A 27,420-nucleotide genomic window follows, 5' to 3' on the forward strand; every position below is an offset into this window, starting at 1 on the left:
CAGATAAAACATTAAAGAAGATACGTAAAATGTCTCTCTCGTTGAAGATTTGTAATATCTTTATTGCAAAAGAAAATCCCCGCCGGGGATACTTTAAAATAAAGCAACAAACAACTGTAACTCTGCAGATTCGTGTCGAAATTGGAATTTTACAAAAGAGGACTTGCAAATATCTAAATGTATATTTGTGGCGTTTTAAGGAAAATTAATACTTTCGTACAACCTTTTACAACAGTTCGTTTAGGCTAGATTAAACGAACTTTTCTGAAATTTTTGCATTGATTGCAATGCAAATGATTTTGGCAAGAAACGTGTGTTGGGACATAGCCCAATAGATTAGCAAGTAATAGTGGCAAGAAGCAGGCCACATAACTAGCAGAACAGCTTTCCGCTAAAGCCTTTCAGACTAAGACCACAAGGTGGCCAATGATCTTGTTAAGATGATCGAAATCGGCTCGATGCCGGCCGCTTCCAACTAGTCCTACTAAAAATTTATAGAGGACACCGCGTACAGCAGTGAAAGTCCTGAGACTGGAATGATGAAGATGAGAACATTGGGATATGGCTTCGAAATGCGTGGTGGCGTTTGTTGCGAGGAGGCTCAGGAACAATCTCCTAAACAAGAGCAAGAGTTCCTACTAAGAGGAATTTGAACAACCTGAAACGCAGTGCTGGCGGCGTCCGACTTAGGTGAGCCCGATGAGACGATTCCTGAGGCTAGCACGTTAGTTGTGTTGTAATGATATGTCTGACTTAGGGAGAAAATTGTCTATGCGTCTAACTGCATGTGCATCTGATAGTAAGAGCGTAGAGTATAATAGCCACAGCCGAATTATATCAAATGGCAAAACAAAAAACTAAACCTGCCGGAAGGAACTAAACAAGTCTTGTATTTATGAATACACGCTCGTTTAATCTCCATGCCCTCTGAATGATGAAAAACCACTTCCTCTTTTAGATGAAGCGGCCGAATAGTAAGATACGCTAGACTCCGGCGTTCCTTACTTTTTTGGGGGATTTGTTACTGGAAAAGTTTTAAATGTGTAAAAACATTCCCATGGCCCTGCATAATAGCAATGATGAAGAAACATCGCGGGAGTTTTAATAGATGTTAGTGTAACTAATCCATCCTTGACCCTGTAACGTCGAGTATGGAAAGCAAGTAAAACAGAAACAACGCTTTGTAGTATTCCCACTATAGAATATCAAACACTCGTAAACCATCACGTGGACCCTTGCGGATTTGTGGACGCTCGATATTATTTTACAGAAGCCTCACACAGTTCGTAAAACGATATAGGATATCTTTAATTCGATTAGCAATGGACGATACATTCGACCTCATTTCGAAACACCTATAAAACTGACTTCAGTTTTACTCATACAGTTTTTACGAAATCAAATGATTATCTTAAACAAAATACTTCAACAAGAATTGTAATCTAGTATTCAATTCTCATAAAGATTTGTTTTTATTTATTACATTATATTTATTATTTATTAATAAAACTAACAGATTAATAATAAAATAATACTGAGAAAAATATAAACGTAATAGGTTGCTAATAACAAGTTTCACAGTTAAATTATTTAAGCGCTAATTTCAATTGTATCGTAGCGTTCATTTAGGAATGCTTCGAGTTACTGGCGTTCGAATTCAAATCCTCGTTAGATTTTAGGAACTATTCGTTCTAAGGTAAAAAGTAATGTGACAAAATAGATTATTTATAACATAAGCCTGAAGCAAAAAGTCACAGTTTGAGCACCACATTTCGAATCAGTCATTTGCGAAAAATAATGTTACTTCTTATTCGGCTTTTGCCGTCTTAACCTACCTGTTCTAGTGTAATATATATGTCAAGATTCAAATAATTAGTGCCTTACCATGGCCCCCATTACTGAGGGTCTATCTTACTCCCCTGTCTTGAGTTCACAATATGTTCTTAGTAAATTTTTGACAGATTATTTTATTTTCTTCCTCATCTTTTCTCCTCCTCCACATTTTCTGTCATTAATTTCCATACTTTATTTTACTTCACATTCTCTTCCAGAATACAACTTTTACATTTTTATTTTCGTTTCATTTTTATCCGTCTACTTTTGTTCAATTTTATATTTCAACTTTTTTTACCAGTGAAAAACCTACGTACTACGTACCAGAAACATCGACTCACTTCTGGGCTCATTAGCAAACTCAGACGTTGTACGATCTATAGGCTATGCTCGGGACTTCTCTACCATAGTCCTTAAGTAACAATAAGCAGAACAAATGGCTGCCGGGGCTTTAAGGTTTTGCAGTTGAGACCACGGGCCGGCAAGCTCAACGAAGAACATCCACCAAGGTGGACCTTGTCCTGTTCGATGGCAGACACAGGATGCAGGCTGTTTCCAACTGATCCTTTTATAAATCTATGGGGGAAGCCCATGTCCAGCTGTGGACGTTCTACGGCTATGATAATGAATGCTTCTTTGCTGTGCGTTCAAAGATTTTTCCCTGACAAGTTTATCAACAGGAGACGTGACGCGATTTTGTCTTCAAGAAGTGGCAACCATCACCAAGTTTACCAATTTTTTGTTAACGAACGAACGAAAGAAACCCATTTTATAGTAACCGAAATCAAATTGGGCTGCTCTACCGGCATCTTTAAAGTTTAAATGGAGTTACGAGTGTTCTTCACGTGCGGCGATCTTAGAAAAGCCTGTGACAAGCTCAGTCAAATTTTTTATGATCACTTTCACAAATTAAGAGAGTGATAGAACATAATATGATAAGTCCATGAAGCCAACTTTTCACAAAAGGTCAAAAAGCAGCAACTATTTTGCCTTCATGCAATTATAAAATATGGTTTATTATGAATATATAACGGTTAATACGTAATTTTTTTATTATTTTTTAATTTCAAATTGAGTATTTATTCATACATAAAACATAAAAATATGTTTTGATCAGATCTGACAAAAATATCATGTTTTGAACACTGCGTACCAGAAATGTATATGTATCCTGCTTTGTTCCGCTTTTGTTTTTCAACATTTTAAACATGAATCTAATTCAATCTTTCAACTTGAAAGGTTATTTACAACAGGGATAAACATGATTTGGACTAAACCAACCAAAGTAGCGACAATATTTTTCTTTAAAAATAATTGCATTTTCACGTTTTATTCTGTCACTCGTCAAATATCCTTAATGAAAAAAACGGTACATTTCTAAGCTTTATAATTATTTAAAATCCAGGTTGTCTGGTAGAGATCGCTCGAGCGATAAGACCCCTTCTTATTGAATGTTTCTTTTTTAGTTATTATCTGTGGTGTACAATAAAGTGTAAAAAAATCCCTTACTTTTTTAAAATTAACTTAAAATTTACAACTTTGTACAAATTAACGACTTTTTACAGGGATCGTATCATAAAACCCGCCTAGAGAATGATGGGCTCGTCTAGAATTCCAATACATGAGTGGTCACTGTTCAGTGACCTTAAACAATATAATTAAAAGCATAGGCAGAACAATTAAAATAAATAAAATGTCTGTACTGTTTGGAATATGTAACTTTATTACAAAAAAAATATCAGAACATATTAGCTTCATCATCAACCTAGAGACAACGTTATCTTTTAAAAATAGAATGGAGGGTAATTCAAAAACTATTTTTACAAAAAAATTACAAATTACAATTGCTGTTGTATATCAAAATACGATTGTTCCCAAAACAACCATATTGATTCTCATCACTAAAGAGAACAAACACATTTCCACACAAAAAATACACTTTACTAGTGTTTACAATGTATAAATATCAAATACTGTTGTAAATCCATCGCAAATTCAAATTTCAAACAAACGAGATCTTTTGCAAACTTAAATGTATCATGTTTATTGGACACAACTATAATATATTCGCCGGATAGAGTTAACATAGCGATTTTAAATTTACATTTTCGTCAAGCTCAATGTAGGACTTTCCAGATGGTGAACAGACGACCCAGTAAGACTCACTGAGAGACGCGGGATGCGGGCCGCTTTCAACCGGTTCTATTGAAAACCTATAGAAAAGACCTATGTCCAACTGTAGATGTCCTGACTATAATGATCATAACAGATTTTGTATATAGTGGAGGTAGGAGCGAGAGGTATAACAACCAACTCTATATCTTGCTGAAGGATTTAGGTTGGTCAATAGCAAACATCAGCTCAGTTTTGGAACGAGCTTCCAACGCAACATAGGTATGACCATTTAAAATTTGGTTAGGTAAGTAGGAGTCTGGTCAGTGAACGTGAACGTCAATGCATTGCCAGAAAGCTCCAAACCCCATACCTTGCATCTCTGGAAAAAAACCTTCTCAAAAGGTGTGATAGCAAACACTTCCACAGTTTTGCTGATAGATGTGGTTCTTGTAAACGCATCCTTACTTCACTGATATTAAAAAATGAAATAGGTTGTGTATTAACTTAGTCCAGCGAGTACAGTATATGTTATAAGTATATTGTTATAAAATGCAAATTATGTTGGTAACAGACATAAATTTTCCTAATTGATACCATTCATATACAAGTCATAATTATAGTCACCTTAATATATACCTTTTTATACAATTAATAACTACTTTAGGTATATGATCACACATATAATGGTATCTGTATCCTGTGTGTCAACCATGTTTCTACTGTTTTTTCATGAATACAAATGGAATGCTTCAATATCAACTGCTTAAAGAATACAATACATTACCACATGAAAACTTGCGGTCAACCAATTTAACAGACAGATTCAGCAATTTACATCCATATATTTAATCAATTTACAAACAATTAAATTTTCAATAAATGTTGGCTTATTATTTTTGTGAAAAGTGACCGAAGTTATAATAAAATGCTTCATTAAACTGAATAACTGGTCAAACAGAACTAAGTTAAAAAAATTATTAAAAAATAATAAATCTGCAAATTGAAACTCAATTGTTACACAAAAAGGAGATAATGTATTGTCAATATATTTATAATATATTTCATGTGAAATATGTCGCAAGATCAAGCGAAAATGACAAAAAATATAACATTTAACTAATGAGAAAATATTTAAAACGCTTAAACAATTTCAAATTTCAGTCTAAGAAACTCTTTTGCAGTGATCATGATAACAATACACTTCAAACTTAAACATAAGTAGACAAAAATATCCAACAAATTGTTCACATTTGTGGCAGGAACTCGATTGGCGTGGCAAACTTAAAGTCTTCAGGGAAGAGTTTTGCTGCAAACGGATACATAAGCTTGTACGACTGTCGGATTGTTACATCAGCCACACCTGCAATATCTCCTATTTCCTTTTGACTGCGCTTATCTTCTGATGCCTGTAAATCAAATATTTGTAATTGTATCAAATATATATTCTATACTTTAACTCATATGTGAACAATCCTTAGCAAATGAGATACAACATCATGTTGTCTTCTTAGGTTAATTTCTTAATGCAAACAACAAAGATATATTTAAAAATACAACACAAGTCAAAAATGTTTCCTTTTGGTAGCATTAACTTTGACTAATTTAGTGGTGTACAATCAGAAGCTTATTATTTTAATTTTATATGGCAATGTTATAAAGAAACATCAAAACCAAAATTAATAAAATATGTTAAATAGTTACAAAATGTTATTGTAGAACAAACCTGAGAAGCCATGTATATAGCAGCAGCTGCAACAGAGATTGGACTACGTCCAGACACAATATCCAACTCTCCTGCTTTGCGTGCGATATGCGTTGCAGCTCTTTGCACAGAATTTGGCAGTCCAAGATTTGAGCAAAATCGTGACATGAAATCAGCTGTCGTAATGAGATCCACAGATGTTTCCAGAGCCTTAAGGATAAGTTTAAAACATCTTCCAATTTCCTTTTTGCTTATTTTGCTAACAGCGCAAATTTCTTTGAATGTCCGTGGCACACCTTCTTGTCGGCAGGCAATGTACAAGCATGCGGAAGCTATGGCATCATTAGCCCTGCCTTTTAGATTTTTACCATCATGAACCTGAAATGAAAATAATTGCCTTTGTAAAGTAACTAATAAATAAAATCCTCTAGTCACTAACAACTATTCGAGTAACAAATAGACATCCACTTTCCACTTTCGTTAAGTTGTTTCTTAAACACATCTCCCGCTGGACTATCCACTCTTCTCTACAAATTTTTCTCCAACAATAAGGTAAGACATCCTCCAATCTTTTGACTTTCCTACCTTTGGTCCTGGTTCAATCTCTGGAATGCAGCATGTGTCCACAACAATGTGGACACATAGTGCATTCATCAAAGGCATTTCAATTTATTTATTACTCAAATTCAAAATATTGTTACAAGAATAAGAGCTTAATTTAGCTGTTTCACAATCATTAGCAATGTAAATGTTATAAAATTGAAAATATTCTAATAAATTAGTTTGGCATATTTTTAGTAATAAATATATAAATATATTTACCTGTTTGAATAAATTATTTGCTCTGTCTACAATGGTTTTAGGCAAGTTTATTCTATCAGCCATTGTACTTATCTCCCTGAATGCATTAATAAGTGCTCTGTCTGTACTGCTAATATTTCGTCTATTTTGGTATTTTGAAACTCCAAAACTGTCAAAGGAAGCATCGCCACGGCCAGGGCCAATGATAGTAGAAAGATCTCCACCAGAGAGCAAAGGGTTTTCTGGACCACCAACACGAGACGGATCTACCCCTGACTTCTCATTGCTGAATGTTCTCCACTCTGATCCAACATCTATAACTCTGAAAAAATATTTTCAACTTAATAAATATTTTGTATAATGTTGCAGTAAGAGAAATGAATGAGAAAACATCAGATTAATCAGTGAAAGTGTCCATAAGCATCCTTGTGTAAGTGTCAAAAGAATATAGTCAAGTTTCAGCTGATAGGAATCCTAAATATCCACTAAAGTTCAATCTGCAGCTAAAAAGTCTCATTTAGGATTTCCTCATGCCATGAAAAGGTGTCAATGATTGATAATATGAATGAAAATTAGCCTTCTCCTTCTCAGATTTATTTAATGTACAGCTTAACTTGCCATATTGTGGAGACTGATTAAGTTCAAATAATGAGTACATATAAAAAACTTTCGATAAAAAATGTATCTTAAAGATAACGCCTAATTTTTAAACAACTGTATAAAACATGAATTAGTTAAGGCTTTTTCACTTTATTATTACACAATAGTTTAATTACTAAATAGCTAAAAATATTAATGAAAATCATTAAAAGAATATTCCAATGATAATAATATAACAACGTATCTTACTTTTCCTTTGTAACTGTCACGTACAAATTTCTATAAACAAAATTACTTATATAAAGGAATTTGCAAACTATACTAATACTCATATAAAATCTTTACCTGTCTCCAACCACGAGCCCGCATTCAGAGCATATCATATCACCAGCTCTATAATCTTCAATCAAAGGTGCGTCTGGATGTGCATAGCATACCACTTTATTTGCCTCGATCCTAAAATTATAAAAGAAAGTCGAAGCATCAATCAAGTGGTTTAGAACTCAAACATGAAGCATTTTAATTACTCTCTTCATAACTACATTTTCTACTGTCATCCACTTACATAAAATATTATCATATTTAGGCAATACTTGTTAAGTTATGAAGAATTTAACTTCGATATGAAAGGAATTAAAACAAAAATAAATATTGAAAACACACCTCGACGTGCTCGCCATGATTGTCAAGTCGAAATGTCAGAGACAATAGAGGTAGAGCAAAGAACAATGAAAAGATACATATGCCATAGAGGTGATCTAAGTACTTCGTTTTTAAGGTAAAGTTAATTATTGGAAATATTTTTTCAAACGTTTTAATATGTTAATATAAAGAAACAATATTAACTTAGTCTGAATAAAGCGAATAAGTAATTTGCTCTTTTTAATTCTTTGATAAAAAGATACAATTTTATTATAAAAAGTAGTTATTACAAAAGCCAAGTATCACTTATGATTACGTCATAATATTATATTTCGCTTTAAATAAGGTCATTGAAAAGTTTACAGTCCTTGCTTTTTATTATTTAGAAAATTATCAGAGTACTCCTAAATATAAAAATTATATTTGCCATTAAAATCTTAACGGCTTTTCGAACATTATTTTAAAAGTACATTTTTTTCGTATGTACCCAATTGTGGTAATGATATCAATACAGAATAGGATATCTAAATAGATAAGTGTGCTGGATGTAAATTATGTATTTATTTATTATTATTAATTTTATCAGTTATTACTAATCGTTTGGTGCCAAGTACTAAATATTTGTCTTATTAACTAGTTATGTAAGAATAACATTTTAATAATATGAAACATCAACAACTTTCATTAACAAATCAGACACAAGTATGTTGATATTTTCTATTTTACTTTTGAACAAATGTATGAGCATGCTATATTATTTTTATCTTGAAACTAAAGAGTATAAATTTGTTTAATATTTTGTGAAGCCCCCCTGATCGAAGCCATTCATTTCGCCATATAGTAATCAGACTTTACTTGTAATTTAACTCAAACCTCTGTGTCGTAAATGTATACTCCATAAGTTTATTTTAAAATATTAGCTTAAAATAGTTTAGTGGAGTAGATATGTCCGGCTAAAATTGTTACTATATAATATATGTTATCGCTTTAGTTAATCCCTCGACCTATTTGCTATTCGAAAGGATGACAAATAAATTTATATTTATTATTATTTGATTTAAGATATCGATAATTGCGTGATACACGAGGGTCGAATTGTCACCTTGGCAGCCACAAATGCTGTAATTAATGAAACAGATGGTGTAATTAGGATCGTATCTCGCAACAAACATTCACCAATGAGCCAACAATCGAACAATTACGGCCTAAACTGAACGCGCGGCAGAGACATTGACGGGCTCGTGCACTAAGCATCTCGGCCATTAGGTCAATGGTTGCTCCGCTCAGGTTTCTTTACCGCAAAATGGAGTATTATTTTACTTAGTTTTGCTTATACAAGAAATATTCAAAATATATAATTTTATATTAAGTGATCACTTATTCATTTATTTCGCAAAAAAGTAAAAAGGAGTCTTTGTTGCTAATTTTAGACTTAAGAAAATGAAAACCCTTGACAATTATTATACTTTAAATATTTTAAAATAATTATTGCATTTCATTCGAAAATTATTCGGCAATCAATCTTAAATAGTCTTCCGTTTGTAAAAGTTGAATATTTATAAACCAAAAAAACGATATTTTGTGTGCATTACGTAATATTTAAAAAAATATAAGTATTCTTCATTTATTAAATGATTAAATTGTTTTTTATCCTATAAATTAGTGATTTCTATGCACTACAAAAATTTATATCCTAATAAAGGCACATTGATAAATAACGTCTGTAAATCTTTTTTTTTTTTCAGAGTTTTATAATAAACACATAATAAAATATGAGTTCCTCTCTCGATAGATTTGACAATAGACGCCTGTTAAAATTAATTATATACTTGAATGAATTGACCTTTATCGATTGGTGGCAAAACAACTGTCACTCACGTTAAAAGTTGGTATATTAAAATGGACACTCACGCGCTATGTTAATTTAAAGAAAGACTTAATTCAGCTCTAAATCTCAATTCCTCAACATGTTTCCTTAATTATAGCTAGAAATAATATAACGTGACATAAGAAGTTTTATTTTTTATTTTATAATTCTTCATATTTTTTGATAAATGTTATGTTCAATTAAATAAAGTTTTAGTTAATACATTTACCGATAGATGACTCTATACACAAATATTTTTCAAAGAGAAAAAAATAAATCCTTTAAATTAATCGTTAAATTTTCTACTGAAGGTCTTTAAACACATACAAGCAATAGATATAACATTAAAATTAATTTTAATCAAAAATAATAATTTATATACCAGGTATCGAATTTGAAGCTTTCGGTATGACTGTGACCGAGACCATGGCACGCCTGCTCCATCTACATTTGACATTTTGTTAATTAAAACCATTTTTAGAGGTAGGCAAGTAACGTCGAGTTCGATCCTACATCAATTTATATGTAGTTAAAAATTATCTATATTTTGATATAACAATACGTTTAATCTCCGGAGATTCCCAGAAAATTTCCAAATTAAATAACTGAAAAAATATGACGGATATTTGATACTCTTGTTAGTTTTATTGTTTCCAAAATTTTAGCTACAAACGAAGACAGTTGAAAAATCGTTTCATCATATCTCAGCACTAATTTTATCTAGTGCTGACTGCTTGATCTCAATACGTTCTTTCTTCACGTTATTTCTTTCTTAATTCTTTTTGTTATCTGTTATTTGAAACGAGGCACTGATTGCTTGAAAAACATTATTATGATCTTAATTGGGTTACTGTAGCATTGTAGCTATGAATTGTCATTGCTACGAACCCCAAAGAGATCTACAGACTTTTTTTTCAGTTGCGTCGACAGCCTATAAAAGGATAATTTGCGGCATATTAAGAGTTTTAACATATTGAATTGGATATTCCACAGTTAATATCGAACATAGATAGCTACAAAGCTAAAAATGTCAGCGACAACTATCGATTGTTTTCTGAAAAAAAAAATAGAATTTTGTATATAAATGAATTTTACTTTTTCTTTATTTATTTTTTACGGATCACATTTGAATTTTTCGCAGATTTACAATACACAAAATTAAATGCTTCGTCAAATGCTCAAGATATACAAGAAAAAAGTTAAATTTTAATAAGTAGTCTAAACTCATAATCCTATGCCAAAGGACTGTATAATTCTAAAAATCGTTAAATCATATTATAAACTTTTAAATCACGAAAGAAATACTGCCGTTATGCCTAGTTAGCAAACAAAAAAAAACTATTAAATCAACATTTTTATTGATTAACTTTATTTTATTACATTTTATGTCCGTATACCCATAATTAATTCGTAATTCTCGTACTTATACTCGTACTTATAAATATACTTTACCTGTAGCTCAGATGTCTAAATGTAAAAAAAAAATATAAATAGATTCCTATACTCTATATTCCTTAATTTCTTTTTTGTTGTTTATTTTTTTAATTTAGCAAACATATAATCTTAACAAAGTCCGTCAATAATGTTTATTACGGAAAAAAAATCAGTTACGAAATATTTTTTGGTCAAAATTCTCCGAATAAAATTTAACACTTCATTTATTCGTACTTATGAAACCAGCAAGGTATTTAATTGTCAAACGTCCTGGTAATTTTAATGCATCTAGTAATTTAAAATACTAAGAAGCGACGTTCGGTGCTCGCTTTCTCCTTTGTCTGTAAGAGTAAATTAAAAAAGTTCAATCTGTAACCATGCGCTAGATTGTACCTTTAATACAAAATATTTAATAACTTACATAACGGTTTTAAATATATTTTGTTATTATTAAAATTAACAGTTAACCTTTATTAAAATTTTCTTTAGTCCTATTTACCTGTTTTATTACATATGCGAATATTTGAAACGAAAAACTATTGAAATATCTCGATTTATTCCTTGTATTTATTTATTTCGTTTTAAATTTACTAAATCTATGACTTCTATGTCGAATGTTAAAAATACCTTTTCCGAGTAGTAAATAATCAGTGCTTAATGCTGTCGCCCGAGCAATCGCAACAGTTTAAACACACCTATCAGTTGGCTAAGCAGAAATTGTCCCGGCATTAAGGGCATGCAATGTGTATTTGTACCTAACATACGCAAGTCTACCGGTTGCCCTTGGCTTAAACGGGACGACTTTTAGGTGGACTTGTTAAGACAAATCAAACCAGTGAACACCGTGGTCCACGCGTATGCTATTTACAGAATTAACTAAGTCTTATCTTCTCTTATTCTGTTGTCATTGGTTCGTGTCTATGAAAAGCACTAGACTTAACCTAAAACAGATTTATGTCTCTCGAGTATCATATGAAGTATTTATAAGGAATACATTTTGGACATTTGGAGTATATATTGCAATTATAAGTTTTATTTACAGATGTTTGTTCACGTGTTAACAAACATTTTAATTCCGTTTCATTACAAAACACGAAAGGATTAGATGTAATAATAAATTATATAAATAAACCCGAACGAAAACTTAGACCTGCGTTAATTTTCATTGCATAACAATTTTATTGGTAGACCAATGTGTAAAGAGGCCGTTTACAGGATAATTGGTTGGTACGAGTATAATACCTCTAACTAACATAAGGTCATAATTGTGTGGATAGGTGTTAACTGAACTGACTTCACATATATAATATCACAGAGTAATTGGATATGGGTGCAAATTGCAAATGTAAAAATTCAAATCACTATGTATATAAAGTGCTACTATATATATAAAGTGATTACCGTAAAATATAACATTTAATTTTTTTTTTTAATTTAGATGCGATAGGCGAATAACTTCTGACAGTACAGTCTGCAGAGACAGATAATAAATCGTAATTAATTTTAATACGTAGTAATATAAATTTAAAAAAATGCTTTTTGTTAATATATTATCGTTACGTTGTTAATTATATTTAAAACTATTGATTTAAATTATTTATAGTTCACATCAAACGAGCTGTGCATTCACTCCTTTAAAAATTTTATACCTATAACCAATTATTCAGTATATTTCGACCTAATTGTTTTATCGGCAAGAATACTTTTTTTTGCGTCCTTTGCCCGTTCGTTTATTTTCATATTAACTAAGCTCGAGAGATGCTTCAGGAACTTAAATGGTGTAAGGTCCCCAGGGCGCCCACTCAATGGAATCACTTGGTGAAACAGCCAATAAGGCTACCTATTTTTCCAACGCATTTGGCGCCCCTACTCGAGGTTATCCGAAACGAACAAACTATGGCTCGATTGCTACTACTTAAATATATAGAAATAATTTTTAACACTAAAAACTATAACGAAATAAAACTATGAACTTACTGGATGCACGTCATGAATTTTATTTGGCATATATTAATTTATATACCAGACAAAAAATTCTGCTCAAGTTGTATACGTATAAGAGCTATAGTTTGAAAAAATATACTTCTTTATGAATACCCTCAATCTAGCTTGCAGATAGAATTTCATAAAATCCTTTCTTAGCTTGATTGACTAAGCAAAAACAATAATCCTACCAAATTTTTAGTTTGTAAGCATTATATTATAAAGATATCGTGATGAGTCAATGCATAAGTGGTAATCTTTTATATTATATGTACATCAACGATTTCCACCTAAGTATATATACACACACACACATATATATATATTAGGTACAAACATGTAAATTATATATACAAATATATATATATATATATATATATATATATATATATATATATATATTATGTTAATTTCTCTAATCCAAAGTAAATTTAATGTAAATATAATAATTGTAAAAGGAGAACCATTTCTTACACTTTCAACGAATAAATAATAATTGCAATAGGTACCAAGGTTTATTTCGTTAATTATATAAAATGAAACCGAATGAGATTTTAGTGTAATCACACGACGATGTAGATTGATTTGAAATTAAAATTATATTTATAACTTTCGTCTGTGGCTATAAAACTGTTATATTGAAAGATGTTTCAACATTTTTTCCTTCTTTTGCACACATTGGAATATCCGTATATTTTTTAATCCGATAAATAATAAAAAAATGTGTATAATTAATTTAATTTATTATAAATGAAAACGTTTTCCTAGTTGTATTTTATCCTTATGGGAGTTTACGTGAAAACTCATCACAAAATACTACGTAATTACTTATATTATTTTCATAAGAAATCATTTTCCTTTATAACAAGTTGTTAGAAGTTAAGGAAACATTATATTAAATATAAACATTTCATAATCGAAGTGTATTAATAAATCGCATGAGAAATATAAAAGTTGAAAATCACGAGTTAAGTATTTTCACATAAACATTTCAAGAACCGCAACCATTGGGAAAGTGTTTTCTTAAAACTATTTCCGTTCATCTTACGTGACGTTCTGAGTTATTTCAAGATTTAATTCTTTGCAACGCTCGTATTTGGCTAAAAAGTCGCTTGTAGTTTTTATTGCATAATAATTTGTAAATTTGTTCTTTGCAAGCTTCGTCATAATCAATTATCACAATAGAAGTGGTATTATTCATTTATACCTACTACACTTATATCAGTAATAATTATAATAAATATCTCACAGCTAATTACCACGTGCCTTCTTCAGGTAAAGATACTTTTTCTTAAAAAAAAAACAATATAGAGTAACATAATAGCTATAACTTTGTTATGCATGTCTTAAAGTTGGATTGGCTTGGCAGGGTATTGGATAAATAATATTACAATTAGGCAGTGATTCACGTGTCTTGTATTGCTTATAGTTACAGATAATAATGATGTCCATAGACTACATAACAAACTTAACTTCTATGTAGTGTCTTTTAGGTTAGATTATAAATATTTTAACTTTTTAATTTAATATTATATTAACATAATATAATATTAATATAATATTAACGTTAACGCTTCTATAAAAAATCCTTAGTCTTCAAACGCAGAGTAATTTGTTTTTTTAATCCTTGTTTTACATTACAAAGGAAATAAAAGGAAGTCAGAGATGGCAAAAGATGAAGTACAGCGGACGGTCTTATTGCGTACGGCCATTTTAGATAACCATTGGATGGACTTGATTAATTCTGAAAACTCGAGCTCGTATAGTCGCTTTCTCAAGTTAAATTCCCACGAGTACATTTTAACAAGTTTTTCTTTCTAACCAACATTATATTCAACTTCGTTATCAACAACCTTTTGCCATCTAGTATACAAAATTTCAATGCCAGAGTGAAAACAATCGGTTTTTCTGTAAAATTGTCGACAGAAACGACATTATTTTCCGGTCCCCCTAATACATAGTAAAGAAGAGAAACAGTGTCAATGTATGTAGAAAGTACAGATAATATAAAATAGAAAGTTCAAAATATCTTCATTTTATATTATCATATTTTTTACAAGCAATTTTGTGTCGTCAATTATTTTACCATTATAAGTTTCGGCTTGGAATGTTGATCTGCTGAGAAAAGCGGGTCAAAAAATCAAAGATTACTCCTTTTAAATGACTTAACAATATTTGGTGTGTATATTGTAATAGCAATCATTTAAATGTATCAATAATCTTTTGACCTAATTTTAAATTTAAAAATAAAAAAAGAAGGTCGGAAATGTCTTGTGAAACTTTATTATATATCGCCATTTAGATCCATGAAGGATTTGATAACTTTTTGAACAATGTATTTACATAATTCATATCTTAACATATATATTATATACTGATATTACTTATAACACTATATATCGGTCACGGAAACGCAAGGCGCACGTATACAGCCATTACCATATTCACGAATCGACACTTCACTATTTTACAACTACGATAAGGAATGACTCATCGTGTTGGTAACAGGCCAGTGGAAAATAAACAAATTGTAATAAGAAAACCCGGATGTTACGTCACGTCCTGTACTAAACGTTTCAATGTTTTCTTTGGCGTCGTGTTTTGAAGTATAATTCGAGATATTTCGAGAAATCAATATTGAAGAGTGCATTAATGTTATATCATAATATTTTTTTGGAAATAATTACTTTTTTTAATAACAAAACGTCAGGCAATTGTCACGTATGCATAGTTCATGATTTGCATATTTACATTGTGTGATAAAAGTAAAGCCTATAAAACTCAATGTACGTCATACAATAATATGACTAATGTACGATTTAGATAAAATTTATGTGCAGAAACTTGACATTTCTTTTAAATATAAAAATATATAACAAATATAACATTACTTAGTTTCATCTAAAAATAAATAGATTGTTAATAACTTACATATGTAATAATAAATAATTTTCCATACTCGATAACGATTAGAAAAATTAAAATTGTGTAAATAAATATATACTTGAGTAGCGTCTGTTTAGTGTGAATAATGAAATATAATATAAATGACGTAAATGAAAATATATTGTATTATATTAAGATATAAAGTATAATTAAAAAAAAAATGTTGCTATTAATGACTTTTTTCGCGCGTTTCTTTCTATATGATATTTGTAAAATATACGGATTTAAATTTTAGTGTTATTAATTAAAATACACATATATTATAACATGGTCTTTTTCTTATCTGATTGTCTTTTTTATTTATATATATATTTCCAGTACGATCAACGATAGCTTATTTCATTAAACAAGCATCGAAGTAATGCTTCGATTCTGCCGGTATCCATCAATACTTTACAAAGGACATTCAAACGTCGCACAGTTGTGAAGCCGGGAGACGCTCTCGGCTATTTGGACGACACTTCGACTATAGGACATGCTTTTTGCAGTCAATCAAAATCAAGCCATACTCGCTGATGAGAACGGTTAAGTATGTATATCTGGAGATACACCACCGATTATTCTAGACTGTTGACTGACATTGCTTGAGTTTCTTTGCTGCTTCTTATATATAATGTTTATGTAAGAAAAGGACCAATATTGCCAATGACTCTGTGTTTGGCACTAATCGGTGTAACATAAATCCTGAAGATACCCCGTGGAAGGGTGAAACACGTGTTGAGTGATTTGGCGGTGGCGGTTGTGTGATTCGCATTGTTTGCCGCATACGCATTTGTCAGCGGGCTGGCGGGCGGTGCACTTTATTGCACGGCTAACACTGCATGTACGGAAGTGGCTAAATATTGGTCCTTTTCTTACTTAGGATGGACTTCCGCGAGGTAACGCCTGATTCCAATAAATATAATGTTTATGTTAGCCAGACAATAGCGCTGACCAAATGGAGGTTCAGCTCACTGGGAGGCACTTGCGGTTACCTCTAGGCGGCATCAGAATCCTAATATTGCATGCAGTAATTTTAATTCTAATTTTAAAATAGCAGATGAATTTGTCATTATAATTAAATTGTAATTGTGTTTGATTATAAACATTATACGAATTTTATATATGTCTATTATATAATTAAATGATAGTAAATAAATATATATATTTAATCATTGTTAATTGAATGTTTTCATATAGTTGACATTGTCGTGATAATTCGCTGGATGGGGGTAGCGCATGTCCGGTCATTGTAGTGATCTTTGAGAGGAAGCCTATGACTTGCACGTTCATCGGTGAAAAAGAGAAGAAGATATAGTTGACATGCCTTATAAATAAATAAATTGTGTGTACAATACATATGCACTACAGATAAGCAACATATGCACCAATACCTCACTTTGCGTCGTGGTTACATTCCAAAAAAACACGATGAAATTGAAACGCCGCAAAGTGAATTGAGATTTTCTATAGCAAACCATGTAAAGATCGAAGATAGTTTCCAGGGTTACGAAAATAGTACTTTTTAAAAAGAAAATTGAACAAAGTAAACATTTAAAAAATAATATAACTCTGCCAATAAATATATTGGAAAAATATATACCTTTTTGTAACCAGAAACAACACGTTAGCAAACGTTAGCAAAACAAAGTGAAAAAAAATTGTATTCAAATTGCGTTGTTTTAGTTAGTAGGGGAATCCCCGAGTTTTGATGGCATAGCGCAATTAGAGACAAAAGTGTTGCCATCTTCGAAAAAAAAAAGATTTTTTTCAAAAAAAAAAATTAAAGACTCGAACCCAAAACAACGCAACCTCGAAAATTTAATGACGCACTGTGAAAATTAGTACTAATTAAGCAGCGACGCAACTTCGAAAAAAAAACGCAAAACGAAACGACGCAAAGCGAGGTATTGGTGTATTGATAGGTGTCAATATTAGACATACTTAGATTTTTTTTGACAAAAAGAAACCATCGGAGATCAATTGTCAAAATAGTTATCGCTAGTATATTATATAAGTTATTCAGATAGAGTCTCGGAATAGAGGATTAGGCAAACAAAGATAAAAATTTATCAGAACAGTGAAATTTCATTTAAGTGTCATCTAGCAATTTCTGTCGATTCATCTAGACTAGACAACTTTTACTGGATGAGATTACATTTATAAATATTTTGTACTTGTTATAATAACGTATATTTTTTGAAATAATATTCACCAGGGCAGTTCTATCGTAATTTTAAAAATCATAATTGTGTATCGGTTAGAAAAGTGTTACCAATTGTAGCTGTTAAATATAGGGCTGATTTATCAGCAAGAACCTTTAAATCTTCAACACTTATTTCTAATCATTATGTACAAAGGGATCACTGTGAAACTAAATTAGAATGCGACGGGACAATAATTTCTGGCAATATGGTCCATACAGACCGTCGTTCGACGTATCCATCTCACATAGGACAGATCTCATTGAAACTGCGACTAATAACTCAATGAAAAGATTCTCTCGTTCCGACTACATGGTTAGCATGCGAGAGCTATGGGGGTACCAGAACTGACCGGGTCATGACCACGACCACTCAGTTTATATCTCTCAGTAGAAGTGCGGAGGTGGTCGTACGAAACGTAATCTTAAAAAGTGGACATTGTAACGTAGTCTTAAAATATATATTAAGAGACTTTTACATAAATACTATAACATGCAAAATATGAGCAAAAAGATCGGAAATTTTACGTAAATATAAAACAAAAGCACGGACGCTAACGTTTGTGGAACATTGATCCTTGTAAAAATAAGACCTCTTTGACAAGAGTGCACGACTGAGATGAAGACAGTCTGAAGTATAAAGTGATATTGAAGCTTAAGAATGAAACTCTACTACTGTATTATGGATATTGTAATCACAATAAACCCCGTCAGTGTTTGTAGTGGGTTCTTTCAGATAAAAGTGCGTTCTAAACCTTCGTAATTTTAAGTTGAGGGATGCCACTATAGAGGAATTTAATCTGATTCTGGTTTCTATCAATTGTTAATCTTCTTCTGTAAATAATACTGAAAGTGTATAGGTGCTGGTCAATTGCAATAAAAAAAGACCAGATAGAGAGAGACAGACTATGTTTGTATGTTAGGTTTGAATCACTGTATAAATTAAAATCCTTACAAACACGTGTAAACAACTTCATCAATTCGTAAGGTTTGTAGATCTTATTGAGAAAACACACACGTAAATCACACAATACATGGTGATTGTTTATATGTGTAAAAGGTTTAATAGTGTGAATGTATAATGAATGGTACAACCTATCCAAATATCAATTGTTACAGAAATTATAAATAACGTAATGATAATATACTAAGAAAAGGCGTTTTATAAATTCTGATTACTATATATTTCAAATAATTATTGTTTATTACTGGTCCCTATCGAACAGTGGTAGCCAACAGGTAGACGATTGAGACTTGCAATCATAGGCCTAGGGTTCGATTCCGGGGATACAATCTTATACAATGCAAACTTTGTGCATTAATTATATAGAATAGGCAATGGTTACAAACAAGCTTCCAGAAGATGGCAGCGTCCTTTGCGTATCACAATACCACACAGCGATTGGCAACTCGCCTACCTGGCGATTATGGCATGTCTGCCATATATATCTCTTGGGGGAGATCTAAGCCATGCACTAGGCTTCCAAGGGCTGATATGATAATGAGGATGATAAATCAAGTCTTTGTATTATATTTGTGTTCTAATAGTTAAATATTTGCAACGGTTATTACAGAGATACTAATAAAAAAGAACAGAATGTCTGATTTTACAAGGCTTTTGCGAAGTCATCACCGATACACGCCCTCCGCAAAGTGTAAGCATCACCGATATATCGCCACGATGACGAGTTTTGCGCTGCCTGTATCCAACTACTCACTTCCGCCTAGTGGGGGTAATACCAGCGCGCGTATCACCATTTACCACGTACTTTGCGGAGTACCGCCGTAGAATTGGAACTTTACTTTGTTTGTCCTTCAAGAGAAAAAATTGCTCTTCTCATTAACCTATTGACTTTATTGACTATGACGCTATTAAAACTGGAACAAAGAGACATCAACTTTATAGGTTAGACACGCAATGTAAAGCATTCAGAATACAAAGTTCGCTGAATGCAGTATTAACTAAATTCGTCATAGTAATATTATGTTTGCTATTAAATTTCATATCTATTTAAACTAAATAAGGATTTAACATTTTGTTTTAATAGTTTTATACATTAATATTTCATAATAACTAATACCATAAGATCATTTATTAGCTATTCTCTTTTTTAACGTAATGCAAGCTGTGATCTCCTTAAATTATAATATAATATACATTGTTTTGTGCCATATTTTCAATGTTTGTGTTTGGTGTAATACTTTTTATAGAACTTAAAAAATATTTATGAAATATGTTATTGACTATACGAGAGATAGTATGTTACGTAGGTTGTTTTTGTTACAATGAAGCAAATAAATGTCACTGAATGTTAACCGTTCTATGGTATTTGGCACGGATAAATGTTAATTAGCATTGTTTGGTTGCCGGTTTGACACAAAAATTGTGTGTTTAAATTTAAATAATTCACGTTGCCAACCCAATGCATAAAAATACGAGAGTGTAGCAATGTTCTCTTCTTTTGTAATTCGTATTTATTGCATTGTTGTTAAATTTTGTATTAACGGTTATGTGACTCAACATTTCGCCTGCATGAACATCGTACCGACTTGCAGAATCCGTTCGAAAATTTAAGCCTGTATGTTTAACAATTGTTTTATTTTTTTTATTAAAAGTTTTACATTTAGACTTTTTTCTTTTCAAATTTAAAAATACGTTGAATTTTTTATTATATCATGACATAACTAAACCATTTAATTTTTACTCTTAGTGGACGAAAAATCAACCATATTGATAATTTTCACGATTTTAATAAATTTTAAAATTTTTTACAAAGTTAAAGCAAGTTTAATCCAAAAGCTAATTAAATTGAATTGATTAAAATAAAATAAAAAGATTACAATAGGTTGGTTAGACTCCCGTATACCACAATTAAGACTAGATTTGACAGTTGATTAATTATCTGTGAATATAAATTGGTAGTACAATAATTAAATGTCTAAACAATATATAAATTGTAATCCATAATAAGATGATAAAAAATACTATTTTTTCAGATATTCGTTCGGATTTAAGGAGCGTAAGTAAATCCGATTTTAACATTGGAAACTTCAAGCTTAACATAAAACATTAAGCAATATGCGTCGTTTCAGTAACACAACATTTCATAACAGTGAAATTTATAATCAGCAACCAAATGGCAATGCCAGCTCAACCGCTGTCAAGGTCGTAAATTGGTAATCGATCTTGAATCGGCTAATGTTGCGCATACTTGGCCACTAGAAAATGCTAAATAAAAAAAATAAAGTTCAACCTTAGCTCATCCGTTTAAAATTTGAACGTGGAACGGAATTAATCGTTTTGTGCAAATAAGAATTTGAATATAAATTTTAATGTTCCTTTGTGTGTGTTTTTATATCTATGAGGATATTTTAGTACTTTTAAAAAGTGCATTAAATTGTATGACCAAGGTTAGGCCTATTTTATTAAGCAAGAATATTTTGTAACGCTTCTTTTAAATATTTTTTTTTATTGCGGTATTTCCTACTTTATTAATGTAAGAAGCATATTTTTTGTCAACTATACTCCTTTCATATCTCTAATTAACATATCATAAATCGATACATTTAAGATGATAGTTTTTTTCTACAATCATCTACAAATGTATGTAAATATTCGCTTTCATACACAGATTCACCGCGTTTGAGATGGAATATTGCTCTTAATCTAAACTTGTCCAGGATTCAAGCTGGAGCGCTTCCTCAAAAACCTCGGCTTGAGACGTTATACTATTTTGTTTTATAGACTTCTTCGCCAAGTTCTCAGATCACGTAAGAATACCATGTAGTGACTGAATGCAAGGCCTACCATGACGGTGCCTCGCCTTAGCCTGTCACTTGAAACGCATTTATCATTCCAATACATTGGTTTCTATTATGGGATTGTAATTATAGATTTTATAAACAAGAACTTATTGGTATAATTATCATATTAATGTTGAAAGATTTATTTAATCACAAATACTAACAGAGTTGATTGTTCCCTAACAAACAAATACCGAAATACCACATAACTAAGATAAACAAGTACCACGACCTATTCGACGAAATAACTACATATATATTCAAAATGATTTTAGAGGAGTGTATGCAGTGGAGGTGAGAGCGAGAAGTATAGCGAAATCCCTCGTCTGTCAAAAGTAAAGCTTAGTTCATTTCTTGAACGAGCTTCCGAAGTAACATTACTAGGATTATTTAAAATAAGGTTAGGAAGAGAGAAAAGTCACGTGAAGGTAGGCATTACTAGGAATCCTTTTGAAACCAGCTACGCGGATCGTCAGCCCTGAGTGCTTTACTCGAAACATTTTTCACTAAGACAATGAGACATGCCACGTACACTGTACACCGTTATCGTCGCCACGATAACCAACTGGTCTTATCGGAAACGAAGTCGGATGGTGTATATCACAGTGGATTCCAACCCTCGATCGAAGCGTTGCTAGAGTTTATTCTGCCACTTCTTTTCTTAGCGGTAACGTTTTCTGGAGTTGTTGTAGTAATATAAACCAGGCAATAGCAACTTACCTGGTGCCCATATATCCAAATGATAAGCAGGTATTATCGACAATGACAGCGATAGTGGAGGTCCCTTCATTGGGCTCTTGAGCGAAGTCACTCCCTGGAGAGTCTGCCGAAGGTCTAAAAGCTCGGTAGCCACTCAATCCTGTAAAATAGTAAGCGCCCTATGCGATCTGCTACTTTAAACACGCGGAATCTGCAAATGCCAGCCTTTTGGGCAGCAGTTACAGTTATAAAAAAGTAAGAATATACCTTAAACGCAATGAATATTAAATTATATTAACTCTTTAATATTACTGTAATTCCAAAGAATTTTGTTTTATGAACTAAATTACGACATTTTTGGATAATGAAATAAATAGACTGTTATCATTATCAATCGATATTAAAAATTTGTTTTTTTTTTTATTAGAATTTGTTGACAATATAAGAATGTATAACACTGACTGTTTACGTTAGTTCGTATTTAAAATGTAAACCGTCTATCGACGGTGTTTAGATTGCACCATAGTGAAATAGCGGCGACATTAATAGCGGCCTACGTTATTACATTGTCCGCATTCAAATTATTAATAAACATTGATTTGTTTATTCGTCGCATTTATTTTGTCAATTCTAACGAATTCCACTGGAATTGAAAGCCCGGCCAGTTTTCCTTGAGTATTTAGGGTCTACTTATATTGAGTCTGACCTTAGTTCAGATGCAATAGCCAATGCACTTTGCAAAATTTTTGCAAACCACCTGTCATTACTATGCAACTGGGCGGTTGCTTAACGCTTGCGAACTCAGGCACCGGCACATAGACGTGTGTACGGGCGCACACACGTTCGTAATTTTTATTAAACGCATTCAATTTATTGCTTATGCACCGACTGCGGTTTTAGTTTAGAAACACCGTTACTAACAGTGGTTTTATGAACGTGAGAATGTCATTAATGTGTTGTTATAAATTTTATTATATTAGGTCGACGATACAGTCCGTAGTTTGCCACATTTCTGTATATTTCTTTTAAAAAAGACACACCCGTTTGGTTTGTTTGATTTCTATTCAGATATTTGTCTTGGCAACAATTGTCTTTTTAAATTATCGCATACTCCGTTATGTTCATTTAATTTTTTACGTATAATAAATATTTTAAAAAACCACTAAAATGCTTAAATTACAGTCTAAGATATTAGTAACATTTATTAATAAGCAAATTAAAGATGCTAGTAACACGAAAACTGTTTAAACATATAATTAGTAGAAGAACTGACAGCTTTACTTAGCTGACAGTAATATTTATAGAGCAAGAGCCCGTGAACGCAAAACTTTCGTAATTTTATAAAAGATAAGTTTGTCAGCGCATACTTTCAACACAGGTATGAACGATGAACAGTTGGCAAAGGGTTGGAACTATCAAAAATGTCTGCCTAATGACAAAACAATCTAATTTTTACCTCAGTATTATGTATAAAAATCAGTTTTTATACTATAATATATGTATAATTATAACTTCATGAAAATCGGCAAGGGGTTGACACGATACTATCCGGCAATGAATTATGTGTTTTTAATCCTAAAGGTATTAACAAAAAATAAGACCTTATTATTTGACGAAAGTTGGTCGGCATTTTAAATTCCTTTAGTACCGTTTAGCTGCTAAAGCCACTGTCACCTAAACTTCAAATAAAAAATAGTTCAAATAATAGTTATTTTAAAATTTAATAAAACAATATATAGACACATTTAACACGATGACTGGTACAATAAAGTTAATTCAAAGCCGCCATATTGGAGTATTTGGGGTTAATCGGCCGTTGTTTCAATCGAGCCACACCTAATTTGTTATCTGTCGACGGGTGTCCATTAATTTAAAAACCATTACAAGTATTGGTGGCTGGTGTTATTGTGTAAATAGCTCCAACTATAAATAGAACCATTGGATCAGATTAATCTTTTATGCGACATTATAGTGTTTTCTATTTACAAAATCGGACGCACTACTCGATTAGCGAATTGTCGTTACAACCCATAGACACCTATTGCAAGGCATTGGCCCGAAGATATCTATGGGAGATATATGATAATCGCCACGCTTGGCAGGCGCGTTGGCGATCGCAGTGTGGTATTACGTACGCAGTACGCAGAGAACGCTGCTGACCATCCTCCGAAAACTTGTTTCTGACCAATGGCAATTTAATATAATTAATGTTTAAAGTGTGAATTTTAAAACATTGTATCCCGGAAATAGAACCCGCGACCTTACGACTAGCGAATATGTTGACAATTTTTTTTTTAATTATGCATGTTTAACATTATTATCACACATTAACTACCCTACAAATATTTATAATAACACCTGAAAAGAAATAACATCTTTAACAAAAGCAGACGTGTTTTTATATGTTAATATTTTCACTATGCTTCAGAGACACAACCAAGTAAGTCTTCATAATTAATTAATTTAATTAAACATTAATAAAAAAAAACAGTCTAATAATAATATTATTATTTTATACTAGCTAACCCAACAGAAACGGAGAGAGTTATACTGTATTAGTAATTAATAATCAATTCAAACTTAATTAATCAAAATAAAGTAATTTCAAAAACGTGTTTATTGTAATTCTTTTTGATATACAACACAGATATTTTCGTTTTCTGCAGTTTAAATAAATAATATTGATGGTTGAAACAGGAACTTCTATAAAAGCAGACGACATACAATTGGTTATGTGAAAAACTTGAATTTTCAAGATTGATGCCGCACTCGTCAACTGCCCTTCTGATTTATTTATTGACATCGCTGACGCAAGCCGCACAGGAAATTGTAATTTTTTTCCATAAGAACCTTTTACAAAGTATTAAGAAACTTACAAAAATAAATAAATGGGATTGGTAAAGTCGTTCTCAAGTTACCGAAGGAAATATGGTTTCATTTATATATACATGGATTATTATTGTTAAATATCAGGACAACAGTATTAGAAATATACTTTAACGACCGACTTCGTAGTATTAAAAGTAATTGACCAATCGCATTTTATAAATAAATATGTCTATTTCAAAGTGAATACTATATTTTTAGATTATTTCACAATTCAAGTTCCTATCAAAATTTCTTTATTCAAGTAAGAAATGGTACGTATTAGTAAGCTACCATCAGCTCGGAATGCTGATCTGTTGCGAATAAGTCAGAAATATATCAGTTTTTCTTTTACAATTAAACTTAACAATGATTGATAAATATTTTATAGCATCAAACATGTAAATGAGTTCTCAAACCAAGTTCTGCACCTTTCTATCAACTAAAAACTTTCGACTATTATAATAAGAATTATTTAATAATGTACTTTTATTTTAGAATTAAAACAGGAAACGAAAAGACTAAGATATCTTGTGGAATTTCATTAATTAAGCGTACGCCAATATCCATGAAGAATTTGTTAACTTTTTTAAGACGAAAATTTATTTTATAGGTCCTTTTGGACCTCACGTTTCCCTCTGGTATTAATGCGGCAGGGACGACATAACTCGGCTGATTTTTTTTTAATTTTATACATTAATTTCACTTCCTCCTTTCATCCTTGACAATCTCTCATGTTACAATTACCTTCTGACTTTCCAATCTCTATATTTCTTCACATTCAAATCGTCTCCAGTGCATCACCTTCCTTTTCTCGTCTTAATTTTTCGACTACAGTTTAAAACATATTCACAGTTTGATATATTATCACAACTTTGACTCAATTTTTCGATTTTACTTACATTCAATTATTTATTTGAATTTTTATTTCTAGTTTTTTTTTCATACAATTATAGCTATTTTATTGTTTCCTTATTTAGTAAACCTATATTGATTTATACCTGATCAGCGTAAAGACGAAATTTTGTCTTCAATAGTTTTTTTTTGTATTTATTATGTGTTGGTAACAATTTTCCAAAAAGGATTTTAAATTATGTTCCTTTTATATTTTTTTCAATAAAGTTATATTGCGAAGCTACAGTTTAAGTACCAATTACTTTAAAAAAAACATCTCTCCTAGAATCTCTAGATTTTCAGTCATAAATAACCGAAAAGCTCTTTCTGTATAATAAATATGGACTTAGTATAGTAATTAATATTAATTAAAAAATATTTCTTAATAATAAATAAAGATTGTTTACGTTAAATAAATTATCTATTTCGTACCAAGACTTAGTTATAACGCGCCATTGTTTGTTCTTATTAACGTCAAATATTTGACAGTTAGGGAACGGTATTTTAATTGAATCTGTGGAATTATGGGAAAGGAAAACAATTTTTTTTGCGCCTTGATGAAATTAAAAAAAAACTAAAGTTATTGAGTCGTTATCGATTTTTTCGTTTGCCGGCACATTTTGCGAATCATTTTTTATCTATAATTTACGTTCAGTGGACCTTTGATCAGAAGTCTAATAATGCCGTTATCATAGTATGTTATAACATATTTATATTATGAGTGGGATAATATATTTAACAGGAAAAAATGTAAATGGAATTTATCTATTTATATTGTCTAACTTCTGGTAACAATGCTTGTAAGTAGTGTGGTTACGAACTCTAGCCTGCAACTACGAGTTTCATCATAGAAAAAGTCATCATCATCACCTTCAGCATCATTTCATCCTTTAGTCGTCCAATGCTGGACATAGGCTTCCTCCATAGATTCCTGTTAAGACTAATTAGAAGCGGGCTACACCTAGCATCCTCCGATGTCAAAGTCGTCTGCTCACCTTATGTGTTGACGTGCTATGCGCTGGCTGGTGTACGGCGTCAACGGCTACCTTTTCT

At 31.4% G+C, this 27,420-nt stretch overlaps 2 protein-coding genes across 3 annotated transcripts in view; both read right to left on the reverse strand.

Annotated features, from left to right (window-relative positions):
* LOC137922426 (NADH dehydrogenase [ubiquinone] flavoprotein 1, mitochondrial-like) overlaps window positions 1-27,420 on the reverse strand; it is a 486,084-nt gene that overhangs the window by 383,023 nt on the left and 75,641 nt on the right. The window lies entirely within an intron of this gene.
* Window positions 3,548-7,747, reverse strand: TfIIB (transcription factor IIB). Of its 2 annotated transcripts, none has more exons than XM_068765032.1 (5): window positions 7,715-7,747; window positions 7,397-7,507; window positions 6,473-6,773; window positions 5,672-6,028; window positions 3,548-5,354 (listed from the first exon to the last, which is right to left on the reverse strand). In XM_068765032.1, the coding sequence occupies exons 1-5, from the start codon at window positions 7,729-7,731 to the stop codon at window positions 5,193-5,195; spliced, it is 948 nt and encodes a 315-aa protein (XP_068621133.1). In that variant the 5' UTR covers window positions 7,732-7,747; the 3' UTR covers window positions 3,548-5,192. The 2 variants fall into 2 exon arrangements, with proteins under 2 accessions (XP_068621133.1, XP_068621134.1); XM_068765033.1 differs by lacking the exon at window positions 7,715-7,747 and adding an exon at window positions 7,617-7,684.

The sequence above is a fragment of the Battus philenor genome, unplaced genomic scaffold (genome assembly GCF_028537555.1).
Source record: "Battus philenor isolate CCGP_79_NKW_IND1 unplaced genomic scaffold, ilBatPhil1.0.hap1 SCAF_2, whole genome shotgun sequence".
Lineage (NCBI taxonomy): Eukaryota > Metazoa > Arthropoda > Insecta > Lepidoptera > Papilionidae > Battus > Battus philenor.

What these genes read in the sequence shown, in the direction of transcription:
- TfIIB (XM_068765032.1), bottom strand. An exon ending in GGGCTCGTGGTTGGAGACAG is followed by an intron (nt 6,774 to 7,396) that starts GTAAAGATTTTA and finishes ATATTTTTTCAG; the next exon opens with AGTTATAGATGTTGGATCAG. An exon ending in CTATATACATGGCTTCTCAG is followed by an intron (nt 5,355 to 5,671) that starts GTTTGTTCTACA and finishes TTTGATTTACAG; the next exon opens with GCATCAGAAGATAAGCGCAG.